This window comes from Nannospalax galili, unplaced genomic scaffold (assembly GCF_000622305.1).
Source record: "Nannospalax galili isolate Female #2095 unplaced genomic scaffold, S.galili_v1.0 scaffold874, whole genome shotgun sequence".
In the NCBI taxonomy this organism is placed as follows: Eukaryota; Metazoa; Chordata; class Mammalia; order Rodentia; family Spalacidae; genus Nannospalax; species Nannospalax galili.
The window spans coordinates 455,182-476,776 of record NW_008334302.1 but is presented as its reverse complement, the minus strand read 5'-3'; the positions used below and the strand labels follow the sequence as shown (position 1 = coordinate 476,776).

Sequence of the window (21,595 nt, the reverse complement as noted above, 5' to 3'; positions counted from 1 at the left end):
TTCGGGAAAGGGGGAAGTAGACCTACATGTGTCCTGCCGTTGCCTGTCCCTCTCCAAGCAACCCGAAGTGTCAAGCACGGCCAACTCTTGGCTGGGGGCTAGGGACCCAGAGTGGTGACGTCTTGTTTGAGGAGTGGGTTGTCAGAGAGAACTACACAAAAGAAGTGACATTTGAACCCAGCTGTGAAGGGTGTCTAGGAACCCTCCAGGCCTCTCCAGTGTCCACTTGTAAGGTCGCTATTCCTGCCAGAGCCCCAGACCTTTAACTATTGACTTAATATTACTCTTTAAATTGACTCATGCTTTTTTACTTAAAGTTATTTTAAAAAGTAAATGTTTATCATCTATCTATTTATCTATCTATCATCTATCATCTATCTATCTATCATCATCCATCTATCTATCTATCTATCTATCTATCTATCTATCAATCATCTATCATCTGTCAATATATTTATCATCATTTAATCAATCTATCATCAATCTATTATCTATCTATCATCTATCAATCTATCATCTATCTATCATCTGTCAATGTATCATCTATTAATCAATCTATCTATAATCTATCTTTCCCATCAAGAAAATTTTGGGTTCCATAATGACAAACTTCAATATTTTTTCCTGCAGAATCCTAGGAAAGCTAATAGATTTGTGGCCATATATTATGTTTAAAAGTATTAACTCTAGGTACCTACAAAGTTATTTCACTCTTTGAAAATCTTGACTCTGTACTAGGTTATATGCAGATAGATATAATGAATGAAAACATCCAGTGAAACAAAAATGGTAACTTTAAAGTCTAACAGAATCGACTTCTCTGCTTATACTTAGAAATAAAATGTGTAGCATTCTTCTTTCCCTGTTACCTTTGAATAATTTCTTAAAGTAAACAAGGTAATATGACATTTCTTAAACCTAGCCACAAAACCAATAAAAATGTTATTCAGTCAAAATTGACAAATCAGAAGTTTGATTCTGATTTTAAAGAAAATCTGTATGAATGGAAGAAAATTTAGTAATTTGAGTAGTCTTATCAGATTTATCAGAGACAAAGTGTCAGTAAAAAACATGATAAGACTGTCCAAAATGCTTTCTACCTTTCTGATGGAATGCCATTTTGAAGGATGTGGGTTACTGGAGGCAAACACCCACTAGTGAAGAAATAGTAAAGGCTGTTATTAATCTCAAAGGTAAATTTTGTTTCTGGCTATGTATAGAAATGTAAATATATGCACTGGCAGGTTAGTTCCTACAGGGAAAAATGTTTGAATAAAAATGAAACAAAATCATGGTTCCAAAAGTTTTAGCATGTGAGCTGCTTCTTTCTTTTCCTTTCCGTATCCTGTCCTTGTCCTTGACCTTGTCCTGGAGTGCATGACCTTATTAGGCAGATGCATGAGTAGAACTGAGTTTGTTGCACCTTTTAATTCGTTCAATGAAATCACTTTAAGTCTTTCTGTTAATTTAATTATACCTCCCAGAATTGAATGATAGAGTGGCTTGGTAAATAAACAAATATAGTATCATGATGCATTCAAGGTTATATATTTACTGATGATGCACATTTTCTCCTCTTCATACCTGTGTACTCAGGTGGGCAAAGGCATGTGTAGTTGTTAATTCCATCAACACATGTTGAATTATTTTCACAGTCATTATCTTCACAATCATCAATATTGACTTCACAGTTTTCTCCTTCAAATCCGTCAGCACAAATACACCTGAACATCAGGGGAAGGAAGGCAAGCAATAGCTTTTTGTTTCTTTTGCATTGTAAAATTATGTGGCATAAATATTGATAAAAAGCATAGACATACGCGTCAATGAAAAACATCTTTTAACTATAAGAAATTTATTTTAAATGCGTTAGAATTCCACATTGTAAGCATAAATTTAAGGTCCTAGCTAAGAAATCAGAAAAATAAAAAAAAAGCAAAAGAGGTTATGCAGGTTGCAAGGTGGCAAATCACTCCATGGTCTTAACAGTCAATAATTTCTCATTTATTTGCAGATCCAAAAGAGAAGCAAAATTTCATTCTACATCCCTAGACACAGACATGTTAGCCTCCTCTTCAGCTGTAAATAACGTAATTCACGTTTATAATTGAGGAGGAACTGGTTCTGATTTTAAAAATTATTTTCTCTCCTACTTTATGTGTAATGCCATTGACGTCTTGCAATAAAAAGGAATCTAAAATTTGTATTTATTGTTGAAACTATAAAATATGAATACTTTTAAAATAAAATTTCATAATTGGAAAGAGATTTATGGAGAGGAAAAAGCAGGTGGTACAGCTTGGGGGAAAAGAGGTTTGGTAGAAAAGTTCTATACATGTAAAAAATTGTCAGAGAATAAGCTTAATTAATGAAAATGTTCTTTAAGTCACAAAATACATTTTCCCTAGCAAGAAAACATTGTATATTTAATCTTGAGGGGATATTAGAGTAAGAGCTGACTGAAGACTGTAAATAAGAGTCACTTTTGTAAAAGAAACAATTTCTTCTACAGAGTAAAATTTGTAAGAAGCTTTAGTAGTAGATTTACATTCTTATGTGAAATTATTAGTGTTAACAAGAATCTCCATTTCATGATTCATGAGCTGTATCTGAAGTAACTGTACCATATGATTAAATAATTGCAGCTTAAAATATTCACAGCATATTTGTCTGCTTATATCATGTCCTGGAAATGAATCATTAATTTTCTGTTTCAGTGGGACCTACATATTATCTTCACTTACTACCTAGGGAAGCAAAAAGGAAAATGAACAGATAAGTGTAGGATTAACAGACAGGGACCAGCTGGCTATTAATTAACATAATGGAGTCAATACTTCGTCTTGCTACACTCCAACTTGACTAATTGTATATGTGTATGTGCAAGTTTTTATATCTTGGTCTTGTACAATCCTCAGCTGAGAGCCATGTAGTGTCTCTATTTGTTTTACATATTGCAGTGTCTCTGTCAGGGATTAACACATTTGGTTCCTATGTGAACATGCTTCTTGGAGCAATGCCTTTCTATTTGAAAAGGAAAATGCGTATTTGTCTAGTTACTTTTTCTTCAGTACGTCTGACAAGGAAATCACGGTCAGTGACTTACCAGAATCCATCTCTTTCTCCTTCTTTTAAGTGGCAAGTTCCTCCATGTTTACATGGGTTACTGATGCATGCATGGATGGGGACATCACAGTCCTGTCCCTGGAGAAGAAATGGCCAGGTAAAGTTAGATGCGAATAACAAAAGGGCAGCCCTCAGCACACAGAGAAAGCACAGTTGAATAATGAAGACATACCAAGGCAGGTGATAGTATCCAGAGTGTGGCTCTTAGAAAAGCTTCCACTTACCTTGAAACCATATGGACAGGTGCACCGATAAAAATCAACTGGGTCGTTATTACAGGTGCCATCATTTTTACATGGATTTGATAAACAGGGATTACATTTGGCAAGAATGGTGACATCCACAGGACCTATAAATCATTTGGAAAATATGAGAAATTGGTGGTTTCTCTTTTACTTCACTCAGAGTAATTTTCATTCCTTAATGAAATAGCAAGTTTTGTATAAAATTTTTGGTCATATATCTTCATATGTTTTTCTTTCATGACAAGGACAGAAATCAGCATCATCACATCATGCTCAGGAATAGCACAGGAGATCTTACTGGAAGGAATGTGAGTGGCGCTCTGGGTTGGTACCTTATGTAGTTAGCAGCTGGTGTTAATAACGCTAGGATCATAGGGTGAATCCCTTTATGGACTGACTAGTCTTTCTGGATACTTTCGATGATGATGACCTATATCCAATCCTTAGGCAGTTTCATGGAAATGTATGCCACCAGTCTCTAAGAAGACTCTGTGTGTCATGTGAGTGCATGTTTTTTAAAAAGAAGTGAGGAATTTGTCTCTGCATTTCAAAACAAAATAGAGCATACCTACCCAGATAACATTCAATAAAAAAATGTTACTTTCATACAGGAGAACAAAAACCAGTTGTTTTACACCATGATGCTAGAGGTAAGGAGAGAGTTATCTCTTCATGTGTGAGCTGAACCTGGTGTGGGGTAGACTTTTGGGAAGACCGAGCAGATTAAATGCTTAAGACAAATGCACTTTATCATACGTACATACCTCAACAAATATAACAATAATACAACGGTGCCTGCGTATTGAGCCTCTCCTTTGTCTCGTGCCTGGAACTGTGTTGTTTATTATTTATTATTTATATTTATTTATTTATTTATTTATTTATTTATTTATTTATTTATATTCATTTTTGAAGCTTGAATACCTGGCCTCACAGGCTGTGTATATGGGCTACCCTTGAACAATACCTAAACTCTAGCTCTATTTATATATATGTTCACATCTCCCAAATGTAGGCTGCATTACATCCTCTCTCATTTTATTTGAGTCATTTACTTCATTAGTACAGTATATGATTTGTGAGATTTCTAGCTCTTCCTCTCTAAAAATAGAATACCATTGAAATGAACACAGTTGCAGTCTCACGTTTTGGATCACAATGTCTAGAAATCTCATGATCTGTGAAAGGCCTATATTAATATATTTTTGACTATTAACCTTTTCCACTAGTCACACTTACTATTTGACAAATGTCCAAAAATACGGAAATTAAACCTGTTCACAATAGAGATGCTCCATCAGTGCTAACCTTTACACTGTGAGGGCAGAGCCCAGTAACTTTCTTTTGGCAACTGTGTCTGACTGTGGTAATGGCAAAGTGGTATCTTTACGTGAATGTACAATGGTTAGAAAAGATGAACATTCACTGTGTTTTTTAACCAACAGTAATTTCTTGGTGGCTCTTTTTATGCACTGGCACAAGTTCAACTCCATGCTTCATTACGTACAGTATCTAGCACTCACTGGGGAATTTGTTATTTGGACAGTTGTATAGCTCCCCTGTCCCCATGATCAGCCCCCTAACCTAAGGATAACATCCCTTATCAAATTGTATAATTTGTGCTCATGTAAACTACCTTTCAGGAAATTATTCTATAGATTAGACCTTATGCCTGTAAGCAAATTTACATGCTGGCTATAAAGAGTCTTCCTATCTCTTACCTTGGGGATATCAGGAATTATTCAAATGACTTGTAATTATGATGCAGATAAAATGCAGTGTTTTTGTATTGTTCAGTATTTTTATACAAGTCAAAGCTAAAATAAAACTATGTAGATATATTTACATAGAAGTTCCTGCTTTTTTTCAACATTTACAAATGGATGACACTTCTTAGGATTACAGGTTAAGGTATGGCACTTGATTCTAATCATGCTTCAGTTAACAGGAGACAGGTTAAAAATGCCAGCATCTTTTTTACTTCTTTCTAAAAACAGAACAACTAACAAATATGTATCAAATCAGTGTTGAGATTCATTCTGAAGTTCAACTTCTCACCTCCCCCAAAACTATCAATTAATGACAGCAATGCAGGCTCAGCATATTAGAAAAAAGGATAATGGCAATTACTTAAAATACTTTTGAATATCTCACAATTAGCAGTTTTCTGCTTTCTATAAAGAATATACATAGAAAAGAAAGTGTCTACTTTTCTTTAGCTGGTAAAGAAAACAGAACAATCTTAGTTTGAGAGAAAAAGTTGTAGAATGAAGTAGGTGGAGATGGGTAACAGCAGAAAGCAGATCCAAGGACCGTAAATGCTTATCTGGCTACTTCCCAAGACCTTGAGCAAAAATATTTTTGGTCTTTGTGTGCTTTCAAACTTATAAGAGCATGATTTGAGTAGAAAAGCTCAGTGTTGGCAATTTCTAAGTTTATCCTTCGGAATATGACATCTTTCAACAATTATATTTGATGACAAGCCAGAGTTATAATTTCAGGTGGGAAAAAAACTGAATACATTTTGAAGGATGTCATAGGGTATACAGGTAACAAAGCTATTTGACTGATATCATCCAGTTTAATTTGTTGTCAAGACATTTCATAGCCATCAAATTCATACCTTAGTAATAGGCATGTTCTAAACTTGATATCATTTTCCAAGAAAAAAAAAACCCCAAATTTAATTGCCTATATTGCTAATTATCTTCCATTGCTTTCATATTTAGATTTTTTATGGATATGTACAGAGTGGTGTTCTCAGTTTCTCTGAGAATCAACATAATAAGTCTTTGTATGTTCAAAGGCCTCTGAGAAGTTTAAAACCTGCTGAACTCTTTGGAGGCATTGGGCTTTGGAATAAATCACCATATAGAACTCAAACTTCAGTTGGTGACATTGCCTACTATAGATATTGTTCTATTTGCCCTTCATTCAAAATTTTGTGATTACCAATATTCATCTTTATCATTGGTATGCCATACAAAACTAACATTGTGTGTCCAACTTGGCCCAGTGTCTTTCTTTGAAATCAGTTCATCAGATACAATTTCTTATTTCTAGCACTTGGGTTTGAGTAAAAATTAATTCAAAAGATGTTTGCAAATTATTTTTAAAATATCCTTTGTTTATTTTTATATTTTATGTGAATGAGTGTATTCCACACATGTATGTAAGTACACCCATGTCAAGCAATGTCCATGGAGGTCAGAAGAAGGTGTCGGATCCCCTGGAACTGGAGTTATGCACAGTTGTTAGCTGCCATGAGGGTGCTTGCTGGTCTTTTGCAAGAACAACCAGTGTTCTTAACTGCTGAGCCATCTCTCTAACCTCAAGATGTTTGTAAATTTAAAAAATTCTAAATAGTAGTATCTTTTGATATCTACAGATGTCTTAAAATTATATAATAGTTTCTCTTATTTTGTTTAGACTGTAATTTCAGGTAGCTGAAATTCCGTCCTGTAATACGATTTTTACGTCTTCCCTTATTCCTAGAATCCTTTGGAACTGTCTCCCTGGAATCTTGCTTTTTTCTTTTCTTTCTTCCCCCCATATATGAAGCATTTTCAGTCATATCTTCTCTCTTTTATTTAACTCCACTTTATGATTTCCTTTCTATCCAGTGTGGTTTCTAAGAAATCCTGTCCTAACATCTTTTATTTCAAGGAGAATAATGTCTTTGGCCTGATTCAATAATGAGGAGATGGTGCCAAACCTTACATGACATTCTGACAAAAATCACGAAGAAACGGTAGAAGCATTGGACATGGTAGTACACTCTTTTAATCTCAGCACTCCAGAGACAGAGGCAGGTAAAAATCAAGACCAATTTGGTCTACATAGAGAGTGCCAGGTCAGTTGGGGCTACAGAAGACCCTACTTCAAAATAAACAAACAAATAATAAATAAATAAATAAATAAATTAATTAATGGCAGAAGTTCTTGTACAGCTCTCCAGGAACAAATATACACGTGGAGTTTTGCATGTTTGATTAATTCTTGCTTAAAAAAACAAAGACATTCAGGAACAGAAAGAGAAATGGTTCTTTTGTAGAACAGATATTAATCCTAGTACAGAATCTGAAGTCCATCAATTCATAGTAGTCTCCAGATTTGTTAATTGGACGGTATTAGGACAGTGAATCATCTTAGTGGGTTTTTCTAAGTGTTAAATAAAGTGTCTGTGAATAATAAGTAGGGAACTTATTGAGATCGTGAGCAGAGAGCACAGCAAGGAGTCATAGTCAGTCTTAGACTTGAGTGTCATGGGGTAAACAAGAATGATTAATCCCAACACTTGGGATTAAATATAGTGAGTGCCAAGCCATTTGGGGCTACAGGAAAACCCTGTCTCTAAAACGACCAAAAAAGAAAAAAAAAGAGAGAAAAAAAGAAAAATAATAACTTAAAAAGATGTGGCTGGAGAGCTGGCTCCGTGATTTAGAGCACAGGCTGTTTTTCCAGAGGACGCAGGTTTGGTTCCCAGCATCCACATGACAGCTAACTGCCTGAAACTCCAGTTCCAGGGAATCCGATGCCCCTTCCTGGCCTCCGTGGGCATTGCACACACTGGAGCACTTACATTCAGGGAACACAGTCACATACATAAAAGTAAATAAATTACTAATTAAAATAAGAGTGACTAAAGGAGACAAAGTGCTTTACTTATTTGTCCAAACTTCCAGACAGACCATGGCAAATTAGTGCATGTCATTTGTCTATCCATCCCAAGTTCCCTAAGAACTTTCTTTATACACAAAAGGAGTGGCTGTGGGGCAACCATAGGGATTTTTACAGCAACCATGAAGAATGGAGGTGGTAAAAAGGTAATTACTCATTATTTTATAATGCCCGGTGGTTTGAATGAGAATGTCTCCTACAGGCTCCCATATTTGGACATTTTATCCCGATTTTGTGGTGCTGTTTTGGGAGGCTTATGGAAGCTATACTGGTGGAAGCGTGTCAGTAGGGTGGGGGCTTTGTGAGTTCCTAAGCCTTGCTATATCTCCAGTTGTTCTCGGATTCCTGTGTCTGCCTGAAGATGTGAGTGCACTGCTTTCTCCTCTGGCCACCTCCTGCCATCACGCCTCCCCATCACAATGGACTCTGATCTTTCTGGAACTGTAAGCTAAATCAACTCTTCCCCTCTATAAGTTCCCTTGGTAATGTGGTTTTATCACAGCAACAGAAAATTAATTAATATACCCAGCTGCTGGTTCTTTGTTGTTAAGGAACAGGACTCTGATTTGTATTGTGGTTCCTGAACAAATACAATGGAGTGATGGACAACAGTGAGAAGGAGGGTCTTGGCCTCTGTCTGTGTCTTTCTCCTCTTGCTCTCTGTCTTGACCTCCTTGGAAAGCAACTAAATTCTTTATTTTTTTTCTACTTTGTAAAGCTAATTGGTTTCAAGAAATGCTAAATTCTTGGTGACAAATAACCAGATGCCATCCTTTATGGGGATAGATACATACTAATTTTACTGAAATGAAGAAAGTGAGTGTAGGCTACCTGGATGGATTTAAGATTTAGTTTTGACTTAAGAAAGTTCTAGAGTTTCAGCTGTATGGGCAGAGGTATGTTTAGCTTATTAATTCAAAGTGAAGATGAGAAGAGGGTTTGGTTAACAAACTGTCTCTGTCACTTGCTTTAACCTTTAATGGATGAACAGCCAGATCCTCAATCCATTAAAGTTTTAGGCAGACTTACTTGATTCAAATCACCAGCTATGCACCTGACACAAGTATTGCCACCCACTGAGAATTCTATCTCACTTTGATTTATTAGCAAAAGCTACAGAGAAAAAATTTCTAATGGTATTCTAGATTCTGTCTTCTTTCTACTATCCCTTTGGAAACATGAGAACAATACCAAAGTACAGCAGTACATCAAAGACAACTCCAGATACATGCAGGGTATATTTGTTGTCAGACACAGTCAACTAAATGGAGCTCTTACTTAACACCTGACTCTGTTGCTCTACTTGCTTTTAGCGTTTCTTAAGCAATACCTCAGAGGTATCTTTATTAACAGTCTATCATTTATCAAATATTTATGAAGCATCAATTTTGTACCAGGTACTCGGCTTTAGGTGATCAAAGTTGCAGGAAATGCCTGAGTTTTTACAAAATATTATAGTTTAGGAGTCAGCTACACATGCATCTATCAGAGGAAGAAACAAAACAAAACAAAACGTGGGCAATGAGAATGCTGGTCTCAAAATAAAGGTTTTAAATTGGTGCAAGCTGTTAAAGAAGATGATCAATGAAGCAAATCAAAATAGGATTCTGAGTTCTCTAAGGAGTCAGGGCCAGGTATTTGGGACTGAGATCAGTTGAGAGTTCAATCAACTGGGAGGAGAAATGTACTGACAGCAACACTTAACAGTGGGTGAAAAAGAAAGCAGTGCCAGCCAAACGTATGAAGAAAGAGGCAAAGAGAACGTGAGTAAAGGGGCATCAGACACCGCTACCTCAGATAAGAAGAGGAAATAAGATGACTAAAAACACCATTGGATTTAGCAGAAGTCAGTGGCTCTATTACAGTTTCAGCTTAGGGCAGCCAGATGATGGGAGATCAAACTCCTATAATTCTGCACTAGCTGAATGGTGGAGCTAAAGGACATGGCTACAAATCACTCTTGTAGAAACACTAGGCATGTTCTAGTATTTGCATGTGACTTTCTGTCAGTCAATGAACTTCTTGAGTCTAAATGAAAAAGAACAACTGTTTTATTATTAATTACTGTCAGAAAATATAGTTGGAAAATATTCAAAGATTGACTATGAATTGTTGATTCTCTCTGTATCAATGTCGGTCAAAACTTTCTCAGTTTTAAATTCTAGAAAGTATAATGAAAATGGCCCCTTTTATGAGTGATGTTACTGACAGATAGCTACATATAAAAATCCTAATATTTCTTAGATGATGAAGAATAAAAAATCCTCTCCCCTAAGCTAAAATTATTTCAAAGTTATAGTTGTTAAAGGTATTAAATGTAAAAGTGTAAAATGTTTTGAATAATGCTTCAGTTGATCCAACTAGTAAAATTTTCATTACTTCTAGTTTAGACTAAATTATTTAATCATCTTTATACTTAGTTCAGTGACCAACGATAATATTAAGTGACAAGTTTGCAACAAAAAAATCTTCCTTTAAGGTTGTCAAAAGTTCTCCCCAAAAGGAAGATGCAGTTCTTGCAAAGAAAACTTGTATTCCAATGTCATTATGGAGAAAGGTGATACTTTCCTTAGCAGTTCTAGGATGGACAGGATTACAAACATATAAAATTAAGGGAAGAAATCAACTAGGGTATGGAGAAATGTTAATAATTTTAGTATTTAAATAGTTCTTGGGATTCCTTGAAACTTCAACAAGCTTTTAGATATGAAGGAATAAAATAATAATACTTTTTCCCTTTTATCTTCTTTTTTTTTGGGGTATAGGCTGTGGGCCACATCTGTTGGCTTTAATTGTTCATCTCCTTTCCATAACCATCTAAAGGAGGGTATGCATTAGGATTATCATGTAATGGAAGAGAAACAAGTCATGGTATCTGACTGAATGCACACCAACTGTTGTATAGACTGACTTCAGTCAATGGTACATGGTCACGTGCTCATGTCAGGTTTTGGATGCTCTTATGCAGAACAATGTAAACAATATGCTGAAGTTGCAGGACCCATTTGCCACACATGTAATAAGAGAAAAGTTGACTGTTATAACACACTGTTTTTTTCTCTTTAAAATATATTTTTTCTTCAAATATAACTCATTTTTAAAATTTATTGATATTCCTTAGTGTATTTCATACAGAACATTCCAAACAATCTTATTCATCTTTATACCTGCATCCCAAATGGCACCCTTCCACAGCCCCCCCAACCTACCACTGGAGCCCTTATACTATGTCATCCCTGTTACTGTCCATGGTGTTATCAGTACCGCCAGCTGTTCCCCAGTTCTAGTCTATCCACTGATCTAGTCAGCCTATCTAGATTTCCTTGTTTTAGGAAGATCAGCTCTTCCTTATCTAGCAGCAATCAGTTGCCAACTCCTTTAGATAAGATTGGGGTCTGCTGTTCATTTTCCCAGTTCTATGCTGGGTTACTGTCTGGGAGTCTCTTGGGCCACCCCGCCAAAAACTCAAAGGAAGGTATCTCCTGTCTGGCATTACTTCTTGTTATGTAGCCTTTAGCTATACACATAGACTCTTAAAGAATTATACTGATTGCTTTAATCTTTGGTTATACTTTCCTTTTGGGTGTTTAAGATCATACAGTTATCCCAGATAAACCAATTTATTTTCACTTTTAAGGTTGTTTGAAGATCTGTTTCTCAGAGGTAACAGGGGCTTGGGAGAAGCCCCTGGCTCCTTTCTTTTACCATTTCCATCTATGTGAAGATAAGTCAAAAGTCCTGCTTGACCATGGCTGGCTTCCCTTGGAAGTATGGAGGAAATGTTTCCTCTTTGTTGACCCTCCTCTTTGTAGACTGGACACTGGTTCAAGTCCAGATGGTGGGGTCTCCATGGCCTCCTTGATCAAAAGAACAGGTGACTCACCACAGTTACAGACATTTGGAGAGATGCTCCCTAGTCCCCTGGAACTTAGTCGACCTTGGATGGCAAGGAGCAAACATTATCCTTTATGTCCTTCTGACCAGATTAGTATAGGTCTCAAAGTATGGCTATTAAACATCCATGAAGGTTAGTCCCATCAGTCTGGTACTTTTAATTACCATGTTCTGTGGAGATAAAGCTTGGGCAAAACCCAAACGTTCTCAGATATACCTTGACTAGACATATATTATGTTCTTTGAGCTAGTTGTCTATATAATATGTCAGTAGGTTGTTGGAGTAATATGGTCCCCTCTGTTTTTTTTTTTTAACAAGTTAGGCATTATTTATCTCCCTCATTGTTTAATCCTTCCACCATGGTTTCCTCATTTAAAGTGCCTCCAAAGACATTAAAGATCTCTACAATGAAAATTTTAAAGCTTTAAAGAAAGAGAGAGGAAGACGTCTGAAGATGGAAAAACCTCACATGCTCACATATTGCTACAATTAATATTGTGAAAATGTCCATCTTACCAAAAGCAATCTATAAATTCAGTGTAATGCTGATCAAAATACGCACGAAAAATCATCCTAAAGTTCATATGGAATCACTGGATGTGGTGCGTGGTGGCACATGCCTTTCAACCTAGCACTCTGGAGGCAGAGGCAGGTAGATCTCTGCAAGTGCAAGGCCAACCTGGTCTACAAAGCAAGTCCCAGGCCAGCCAAGGCTATAGGGAAACTTTGTCTCAAAAAAAAAAATCATACGGAATTACCAAAGACACCAGATACCCAAAACAATCTTGCACAAAAAGAACAATGCTGGGGGGATCACTAAAACAGGTCTCAGATTATATTACAGAAATATAGTCATAAAAAGAGCATGGTACTGACACAAAAATAGACTTGTAGATCAATAAACATAACAGAAGACCCAAATGTCAGTACATGCAATTTCAGCCACCTGATCTTTGACAAAGGTGCCAAGAGCACACAATGGAGGAAAGACAACATCTTCAATAAATGGTGCTGCCAAAATTGGATTTCCGCTTGTAGAAGAATGAAATTGGACATTTATCTTTCACCCTGCACAAAGAAGAAAATGTAAGCGGTACCCTCCAAGATATAGGCACAGAAAAGGACTGCCTAAGTCAGACACCACTGCTCAGTTGTTACAGCCAACAGTCAGCAAGTGGGACCTCATTAGATTACAGTTTCTGTACAGTTTCTGTACAACCAAGGAAGGGGAGAGGAAACCCACTGAGTGGGAGAAAATCTTCACCAGCTACACATCCGACAAAGGATTAATATCCAGAGTACACAAAGAACTCACAAAGGAAAGAAAAATGAAAATAACCAACCCAATAAAAAGATGGGCTATAGACCTAACCAGAAGTTCTCAAACGAAGTAATAAAAAATAGCTAAGAAGCACCTTAAAAAGTGCTCAGCATCCTAAGTAACTAGAGGAATGCAGGTAAAAACCACTTTAAGATTGCATCTTACTCCAGTCAGTCTGTCCAAGATCAAGACAACAAAAGACTCCAAATGCTGGAGAGGATGTGGAGAAAGAGGAACGCTCATCCACTGCTGGTGGGAATGCGAACTCATGCAACCACTATGGAAAACAGTGTGGAGAACCCTCAAAAATCTAAAAATGAACCTACTATATGATCCAGTGATACCACTCCTTGGCATATACCCAAAGGACTCATCATACTGTAGAGATACCTGAAATAAATCTACTGTATGATCTGGTTATTCCACTCCTTGGCATATAACCAAAAAACTCATCCTACTGTAGCTATACCTGTCCATCCATGTTTGTTGCTTCTCTTTTTCAATAGGTAAGAAATGGAAACGACCTAAATATCTCTCAATTGGCAAGTGGATAATGAAAATGTCATACATTCATACAATGGAGTTCTACTCAGCAGTAAGAAAAGATGAAATTATGGAAATTTCAGGTAAATGGATGGAACTAGAGACTGCTATACTAAGTGAAGTAACACACACTCAGAAAAGCAAGTGACATTATGCTCTCCCTCATTTGTGGATTGTAGCACCAATCCTGTACATGTGAGTGTAGAGCCTGATGTAAGACTAAGAGCCAGGAAAATGGAAAGGAAATGTGAAGGGAAGGGAAAGACAGAGCCCGAAAGAGAGGGATAGTAGGGAACAGATGTAACCAGGAGGAGGTGGGAAACTGGGAGTGTTTGGCTGGGAGGAGAAGAAGGAGGGACATATAGGGGACCATGGCTGCGGGGAGGGAGGACTCAGGAGAAGTGGGATGATGGGAGGCAACTGTTACTGGTGGGAGAGTGAGGATAATGGGGGCATTTGGACTGGAGAGAGAGGAGGAAGGTTGGATGGGGAGAGAGAGGACAGATGAATGAAGTTTGAGTGGTGTGGGAAACCAGAGGGAAATGTGCTGGCTTGGGACCCTCCTGAGAAATACACATAAGGTATCTGAACATTAGTGCATGTGTATACCTGGGGATACTATGCAAGCTGCTATGGGAGAAAATCAATCAAAGGTCCAACCCAGCCCTAAAGCCCAATAACTGTAAGGACTGGCACAGCAAACTACCTCTATTAGTGTAGTAGCGGCACTGTTAAATGGGGGTGATGAACAGGTAACTAATTGAACTTAAAGCCCTCTCCTTTCAATGGGCGTGAACCATGGATGGTACTGTAACTAAAACCAAATATACATGGCTGGAGAGGACATAGTTCTTAGAGAAAACCTGATCTTTTTCATATCTCTAGACAAACGAAATTTCTTACCATATGCTAAAAATGGATCCTTATATTTACAGACAGTATACCATACACCAGTCATTAAAGAAGCTTTTTTTTTTTTTTTTTTTTTTTTTTGGTAACAGATGAAGGCAACTTCAGAGTTGGGCAACTGGTCACACACAGAGGATATACGTCTGAGAGATGCCCAGTCCTAGTTAACATATCCACAATAGAATCTCTACATCTAAGGCTCATGAAACATTGTTGAATTGGGGGTAGAGAGAATACTAGTGCATCCTACAATGCTCACTAATGAAGCTTCCTTAGACAGCAGAGTGAAAAGCACACAGTAGGCCACAACTGGCTAAGTTTTAGAGATTGCTGAGTGTGTGTTCCTGGATAGGACTCCTATGTTATCCTCACCTACCCATGGCTCAGGGACCATTGCGGAAAAGGAGCCAGAAAGATCATAAGATCCTGGGTTGGTCCTTGAACATACAGAAACAAACATAAACAGAGGTTTTCAGGCCACTGGAAGCTTCCTCATGTGACCTTGAGGCAATGGTGCAGCTGAGCATAAGACCTCTTTCAACTCAATCAGATAAGGGTCCAGAGTGGAGAAAGGGAAATGGGGTCAGGCCAGGCCTAGCCTGGGGATTTCTAGAGACTTATTACTACTGCATGAGGGAGAGTAGACCTTACTTAAGATCTCTAGATAGTTCGACTAGGCTCCAGTGGATGAACTTGCTCTGGAGGACATCTAGGCATAAATGATTGACTGGAAAGGACTTAACATGTATAGTGGAATCCATGAGGTCCAGTGGGGGAAGGGGGATAGGGACGCATGGATGGAGGAGGGGTTCTAAATCTGATTAGCAAATGTTGTATGAAATGTAGAAAAGCTTAATAAAAATATTTTAAAAAATAGTTACTGGGGACTAGACCTAGGACTTTGTACATTGTAGGCAAGCACCTTCCCAATAAGATACACCCCCAGCTCTGTTTTTACCTTTTGTTTTTCCTAATTGAGAAAAGGCACCACTGTCTGCCTAAACTGTCCCTCAACTTGCTCTATAGCCCAGGCATGTTTTGAACTTGTGACCTTCTTGCCTCAGTCTACAGTGTAGATGGGATTATGGGTCTGCACCATCAAGTCCTGCTGAAGTAATGGTGTTGTTTTGCAGCCTCTCCTGAATGCCTGAACTTATGGCTGCCAAACACTTGTCTATACCAGCCTGAGCCTCTCTTCTGTATCTTATCCTTTGGTTCCCTGGCTTCCTGAAAGAACCTTCTGGAGTCTGTGCTATCATTACAATTTCATATTTGCCTGATTTAGTTATATCCTATGCGTATCTTACCATATCACACACATCACTATTATCACACTTCAATATCATTTTGTAATTAACTATGTAAAAATTTAAGCCTCATGAAGATGCGTGTTCAGTTATCCTTTACTGGATTCTTAATATGTTGGAATTGTGCCTTCAAATAAGTGGTAACTCCAATAATATCTACTAAATGGATGAAAGAATATATCACTTATTTCCAACAGAAAACTCATTGCTTAGTACGTTTAAGTGGCTAAAGTGAACACTTTAGTCAAATGTCTAGTTAAATCTTGCTAAGCCAGGAGCCATATAAAGGATATTTGAAGTTAATGATGCTATATAAGTTGTACTGATTTTCTCGGTGAACACCTAGAAAGGGCAAACCCCTCTTTTACTGATTGCAAACTGTGTGTTCACTCCAGTTATCTGATAATCAGAAGGTGAAGACAGGGCAAGTGGTTACAAAGACTCTCAACCACCTATTCAAGAATGCTTTCTCCTAGTTGTTAACTAAATTGCTGTAACCATCTGCTTTATCATAAAGGGAACTACTACGGAAATGATGAATAGAAATTTTAATGAAATATAATCACATAGTTTTCTCGTGTAGAAAAATTACCTTTATTATGGTTATGTAAATATATCTTTGGATAAGAAGCATTCATTTTCCTGATGGAATTAGAAATTATATATTGATAAACATGAATATGAGAGTTTGAACTTAGAGAACTTTCATGAATAAAATAAAAATATTTAACACTGGTAAAACAAATGGGGAAGTTAAGTTAAAATATGAACAAATCAAAATATAAAATATTTATAGACACATCATTTTATGGCTTTCAAACTCATAAAGCATGCATACTCACAGGACAGGACTCGAGAGATTGTTCTGAGAGGATTATTCTAATAATAGATTAGAGAACTTGGCCTTCAACCAAACAGACCATTATTTGAGGAGAGTACTCAACTTTCATTTTCCCAGCATTCTTCTGTAGTTAGTCTGTAATCTTATTGATATTTGTGATTTATTTAAAATCTCTCTATTGAAAATTTTAGGATAAACTTTACTAGTAAGCGATGAAGTCAAAGATGCTTGGTTTCCATTCTGAATCCTTTACTCAAAATCACTTAATCATTCTAAGTACAATGTTTTTACCTTTCATGTGGGGAATTGACAGTTTTTACACGGGACCATATAAAGATCAAAAGAAAAAAATCTGAAGTGCTCAGGATAATGCAAAACACTCCAAAATCAGGTGAATTAATATTGTTACTGATGCTGTTAAAGAACAATGTAATACATAAGGAAGATACTTCTTTTGTTTTTCTAAAATTAACCCTGATAGCTAGAATTTCAAAACTTTCTCCCTTTGGGGGAGTGATGTTAGTGCTGTTTCACTGCTACCTTGAAACGTGGGGGTAATAGAATTAACCACTAAGTTATATTGAGTGTTTACTGTGTATAGGGCCGAGTGCCCTGCATATTTAAATCATTTAATTTTTTAACGTGTTTATATGCACATGTGGATTCACACACATGTATGCAAATACAATCTTGGGTGCTTTTTCTCAGATACTGACCACCTTGTGTGTGTGTGTGTGTGTGTGTGTGTGTGTGTGTGTGATGCTGTTTGTGTATGTGTGTATTGTGTATATGTGTTTATGTGTGTGCACATGTCTGTGTAAGCCAGGGCTCAATGTTGGGTGCCATCCTCAATCACTCTTTACTATATTTGTTGAGACAGGATCTCTTGTTAGTTAGAATGTCTGGCCAGCGAGCTCCAATAATCTGCCTGTCTCTACCCACACAGAGCTGGGATTATAGTTACACTAATGTGTTAAGCATTTATTATGAAGATATTATTCAGAATTTAGTCACTGCGATATTACCCCATTCTACCATCTTGTTGTTTGAGATGACTTCTCTAACTGGCCTTGAGTTTGCTAAGTATACTAGGCTACCTGGACCCAGGGATCCACCTTGCCATCTCTGGGAATTGTACCACCACACATCATAATGCTTTCTTGTTTGTTTCATTTGAACATAGGTTCTGGAGATAGAATTTATGTCTTCATTCTTGCAAGGCAAGCACTTTTCTGACTAAGCTGTCTCCTCAGGCCCTGACAGCTCGTTTACTCTTAACAAATCCTTCTATGTTGGTACTATCACGTCTACTTATACATGGGGAAACTGAGGCACAGATTGCTTAAAACATTAAATTAAGGTTTACTATATTGGAAAAATGAAGTTGTGGATTTAATCAGCCAAGCTAGGGTAGAGACATCATAACATGAACCGTGGAAGTGTTGCTTGCTTAAATGTATTTCGTCTGTTCAAATGTTGGAAGCTCATTTTCTGGTGGAGTATGCACATCTAGGAAGGAGTGCTCACATCACAGTCTGTTCCATACTCCAGAGTAACTAGGGTTTACATTTGTTGATGCTCCAAGAGTATTTATTCTCTCATAATTCTGAGTAGGTCATTTAAAACATCTGCAATTTAAGAACAATGACCACCTATCAACATTAATTCACATGTTTAATTGCTCCAAATTGAAAGATAAACAAAATAAGATCAATAGTAGTGGTTATACATGAGTATTGTGATCCATGGTTAATTTTATTTCTTGCAAAAATAAAATACCATTTTTGCATTTCTCTATTTAGATGTTTTCCTACTTCTATTTGGAACGTTTGCATGTACTATTCTTAGAATGAGAGAATATAGTATTTATTACGAAGATAGTTTTTAGGGTGTACAGTGCAACAACAACGGGGCAAAAAGAGGGAAAAGAAAGGAATCCAAGGAAGCAAGCAGGAGCGTCCACATGGAAAACCTGCAGCACAGGAGGTGATTGCCTGGCTGGAGCATGGGGAGGTTTGGGTCTCCTTACCTGGAATTAGGAAGCCACAGGGCCCCGGGAGCCCTAAGAGCAGGGGGCATGTTCACTTAAGGCAAAAGCAAAACATTTTACTGGTTAGAGGCTAGGAAATGAATTTCCAGATTTTCTGCATCTCTACCTTCATTATAAAGAAAATCAAATTATTCCAATGGACTATTTCTAAGATGAATTTGAAAAGCCTAATTCCATAATTGAGTATCTTACGAAACTGCTCTGTTTTGTTCAGGCCAGCTGGATAAAGTAAACTCTTTTCAAATAGACCTTTGAAGGCTACCAACAAGGGGCTGCCTTTTCTGTGGTAATTAATGCAGAGTTAAGAAAAATGCAAATTATTAAAAGCCATACCTTGACATGCAAATTTTTTGGAGGGAGTTGTGAGTAACAATTTATCTGCCATTTCTCCAGGACCAGCACAGCGAGCAATTCCAGGTTCCTTATACTCCGACTTCACCCAGTCGGATAACCACTGCATGTTACAATCACAGTAAAGAGGGTTGGCTCCAATTGCTCTGGAAAAACAACACCACGAAAGCACATACACACACACACAAGTATGGAAGTATTGTTATTTCCTAAGGGAACAGATTTCAATGTGATGCTCAGTAGAAAATCCCTAGGGATTTGTCGATGCTACCAAAATGGAAGATGGACACGCTGGGGATTCCCACTTTCCTGACTTTGGTGTATCCTGGATTCATAATGTTCACTGTTTCTTCTTCAAGAAGGTTTCATCTTACTTGGTGAGATGCACATACATCGAATTAAGCACACCCTAAGGGCAGGCTCCCACTTCCTACATCCCCGATTATTGACCGAGAACTCAGTCATCATGGCAATATGAACAAGGAATCATTTTTGACTCCAAAGAAGTCCTCTGAGTTAGCAAATGAACAGAGTGATCTTCATGAGAAGTTGCAGAATAGTATTTCTATGATGACAGTGAACAAACTGACTTCTCTAGAAGGTGCTGGTCTACACTACATAGAGTAGTTAAGTAGGTGGAAAAGATTGGGAAAGATGCTCAAGGGGGAGGACCAGTAAGTACAAAGCCAGAAATGAGGAACATCATAAAATCATAAAGACACAGGTAGCTGGTTTATCAGCTTATCTGGGACTCCACTGTTCTGTCATTTTCTGAAGTCTTTTAGAACCCTGTTTTTTAGTTACATAAGCAGTAATAGTTACAGAAGTCATCAAGATAATAGCTAACAATTATTATACTATTACTATCGGCAGAGGCCAGGCTATGCCATTTACACAAATTACCTCATTTTATTTTAAATAATAACTACATGAGGCCAATATTAGTACTAATGAACTTTAAAGATTAAGAACCTAAAACCAGAGAAGTTAATTACTGGGTTCATAAGCTCACCACAATTGGACACAAGCAGTGCACATGCAAATCACCTTTTCAAAATGGATGGGTTCTAACTTACAATTATCTTCTGATTAGTAATAGTTAGAGGTGTGCACTTTAATCATACTCTATCTTGTTCACTTTTAGGCGACCCCTAAAATATACTTGCAAAATTATAATACTTTATATTGTAAGAGTTTAAATGCCCAATTTTGCTCAAGAATTATAATGTAGTAAATGTTTCCCTTATATGTGTGTCAGATCCAAACCCTTCAAAATTAAAATTGAGCAAAATGATATTTTTGACTCATTTGCTCTTATCTAAGCTGACATTTTCAAATGCCCTACTGTGATAAGAGAAGGAAAGAGGAAAGGTGGATGGGGCAAATACTTTCATGGTCTTCAGGGTCAAAGACAAATATGGAAATGAGATACAGGCTGACTTGGGCACAGGACAAAGAAAGCTTGGCATGTATGGTTCTTGGGGGAGTCGCATAAAGGAACTTTCTCTCAGCTCAAGCAATGCCCTTCCTATGAGGTCCTTCCTGATCCATGACCCTGAGTCCAGCAGCAAGTCCTCTTCCTCCTTTACGCTGCATTGTGTCAGACAACAGCATAGCCACCCCTAAGACAAGGGCTTTCCTCCCACTGTATCTCATGTATGTGTCATCCATTCCGTTTGTAAAGGAGTAGCCTTGATGTTGACCTTGACTGAGAGAGGCACTGGGGCTAAAAGATGAAAACATAGAGGTCTTGCCTCTTGGAGCCTCATGGTCAAATGGAAGGAATAGGGACAGGAGACATTCATCTGATAGATCGATATACAAAATTCATGCTGATAACACAGCTTCCATAAAGCAAGATATAATATAACTGATTATTGGATATCCATCTCCTATCATCCCTCTTTCGGAATTTTCTAAATCTGTAAAGTTTTTGGAGTTTGTAGGTTTTACTGAGGCCCCACTGACTCAGCCAAGAGAACTCAGCTAAGGGAGACTACCAAACAGAAGAAGAGATCAAGTTTTCTCGTGGGTGTAAGTTGTCCAATTTGAAAATCTTCCTCTTTTCTTTAAAGATTAAACAATTTATGGCTTATGGTGTTACCACAAAGGAGTGGGAGGGCACTGTTCCAAACTCACTAAGGAGAGCATATCTGAGCCTAGACCCACATTCATTAGTCAGATACTCACAAGTGTGATAAGGCAGAAAGATCACTGAAAGCACCTTCAGGCACAACAGAAATGTCATTTCCATGTAGAGATCTATGAGAGAAAAAAAATGCAAAATGAACTTTCCTCTATTTTAGAGAGCTCAGAAGAATATTTAT

The 21,595-nt window shown here is 37.3% G+C and overlaps 1 protein-coding gene across 4 annotated transcripts in view; it reads right to left on the bottom strand.

Moving 5' to 3' along the window:
* Slit2 (slit guidance ligand 2) overlaps positions 1-21,595 on the bottom strand; it is a 354,605-nt gene that overhangs the window by 42,301 nt on the left and 290,709 nt on the right. For all 4 annotated transcript variants that reach the window (XM_029561716.1, XM_017797197.1, XM_017797196.1 and 1 more), the window contains 5 exons: positions 21,459-21,530; positions 19,251-19,414; positions 3,351-3,475; positions 3,107-3,204; positions 1,585-1,724 (listed from right to left, as the gene is read on the bottom strand). In XM_029561716.1, coding sequence (XP_029417576.1) covers positions 1,585-1,724; positions 3,107-3,204; positions 3,351-3,475; positions 19,251-19,414; positions 21,459-21,530 — 599 coding nt within the window. The remainder of the gene's footprint in view (positions 1-1,584; positions 1,725-3,106; positions 3,205-3,350; positions 3,476-19,250; positions 19,415-21,458; positions 21,531-21,595) is intronic.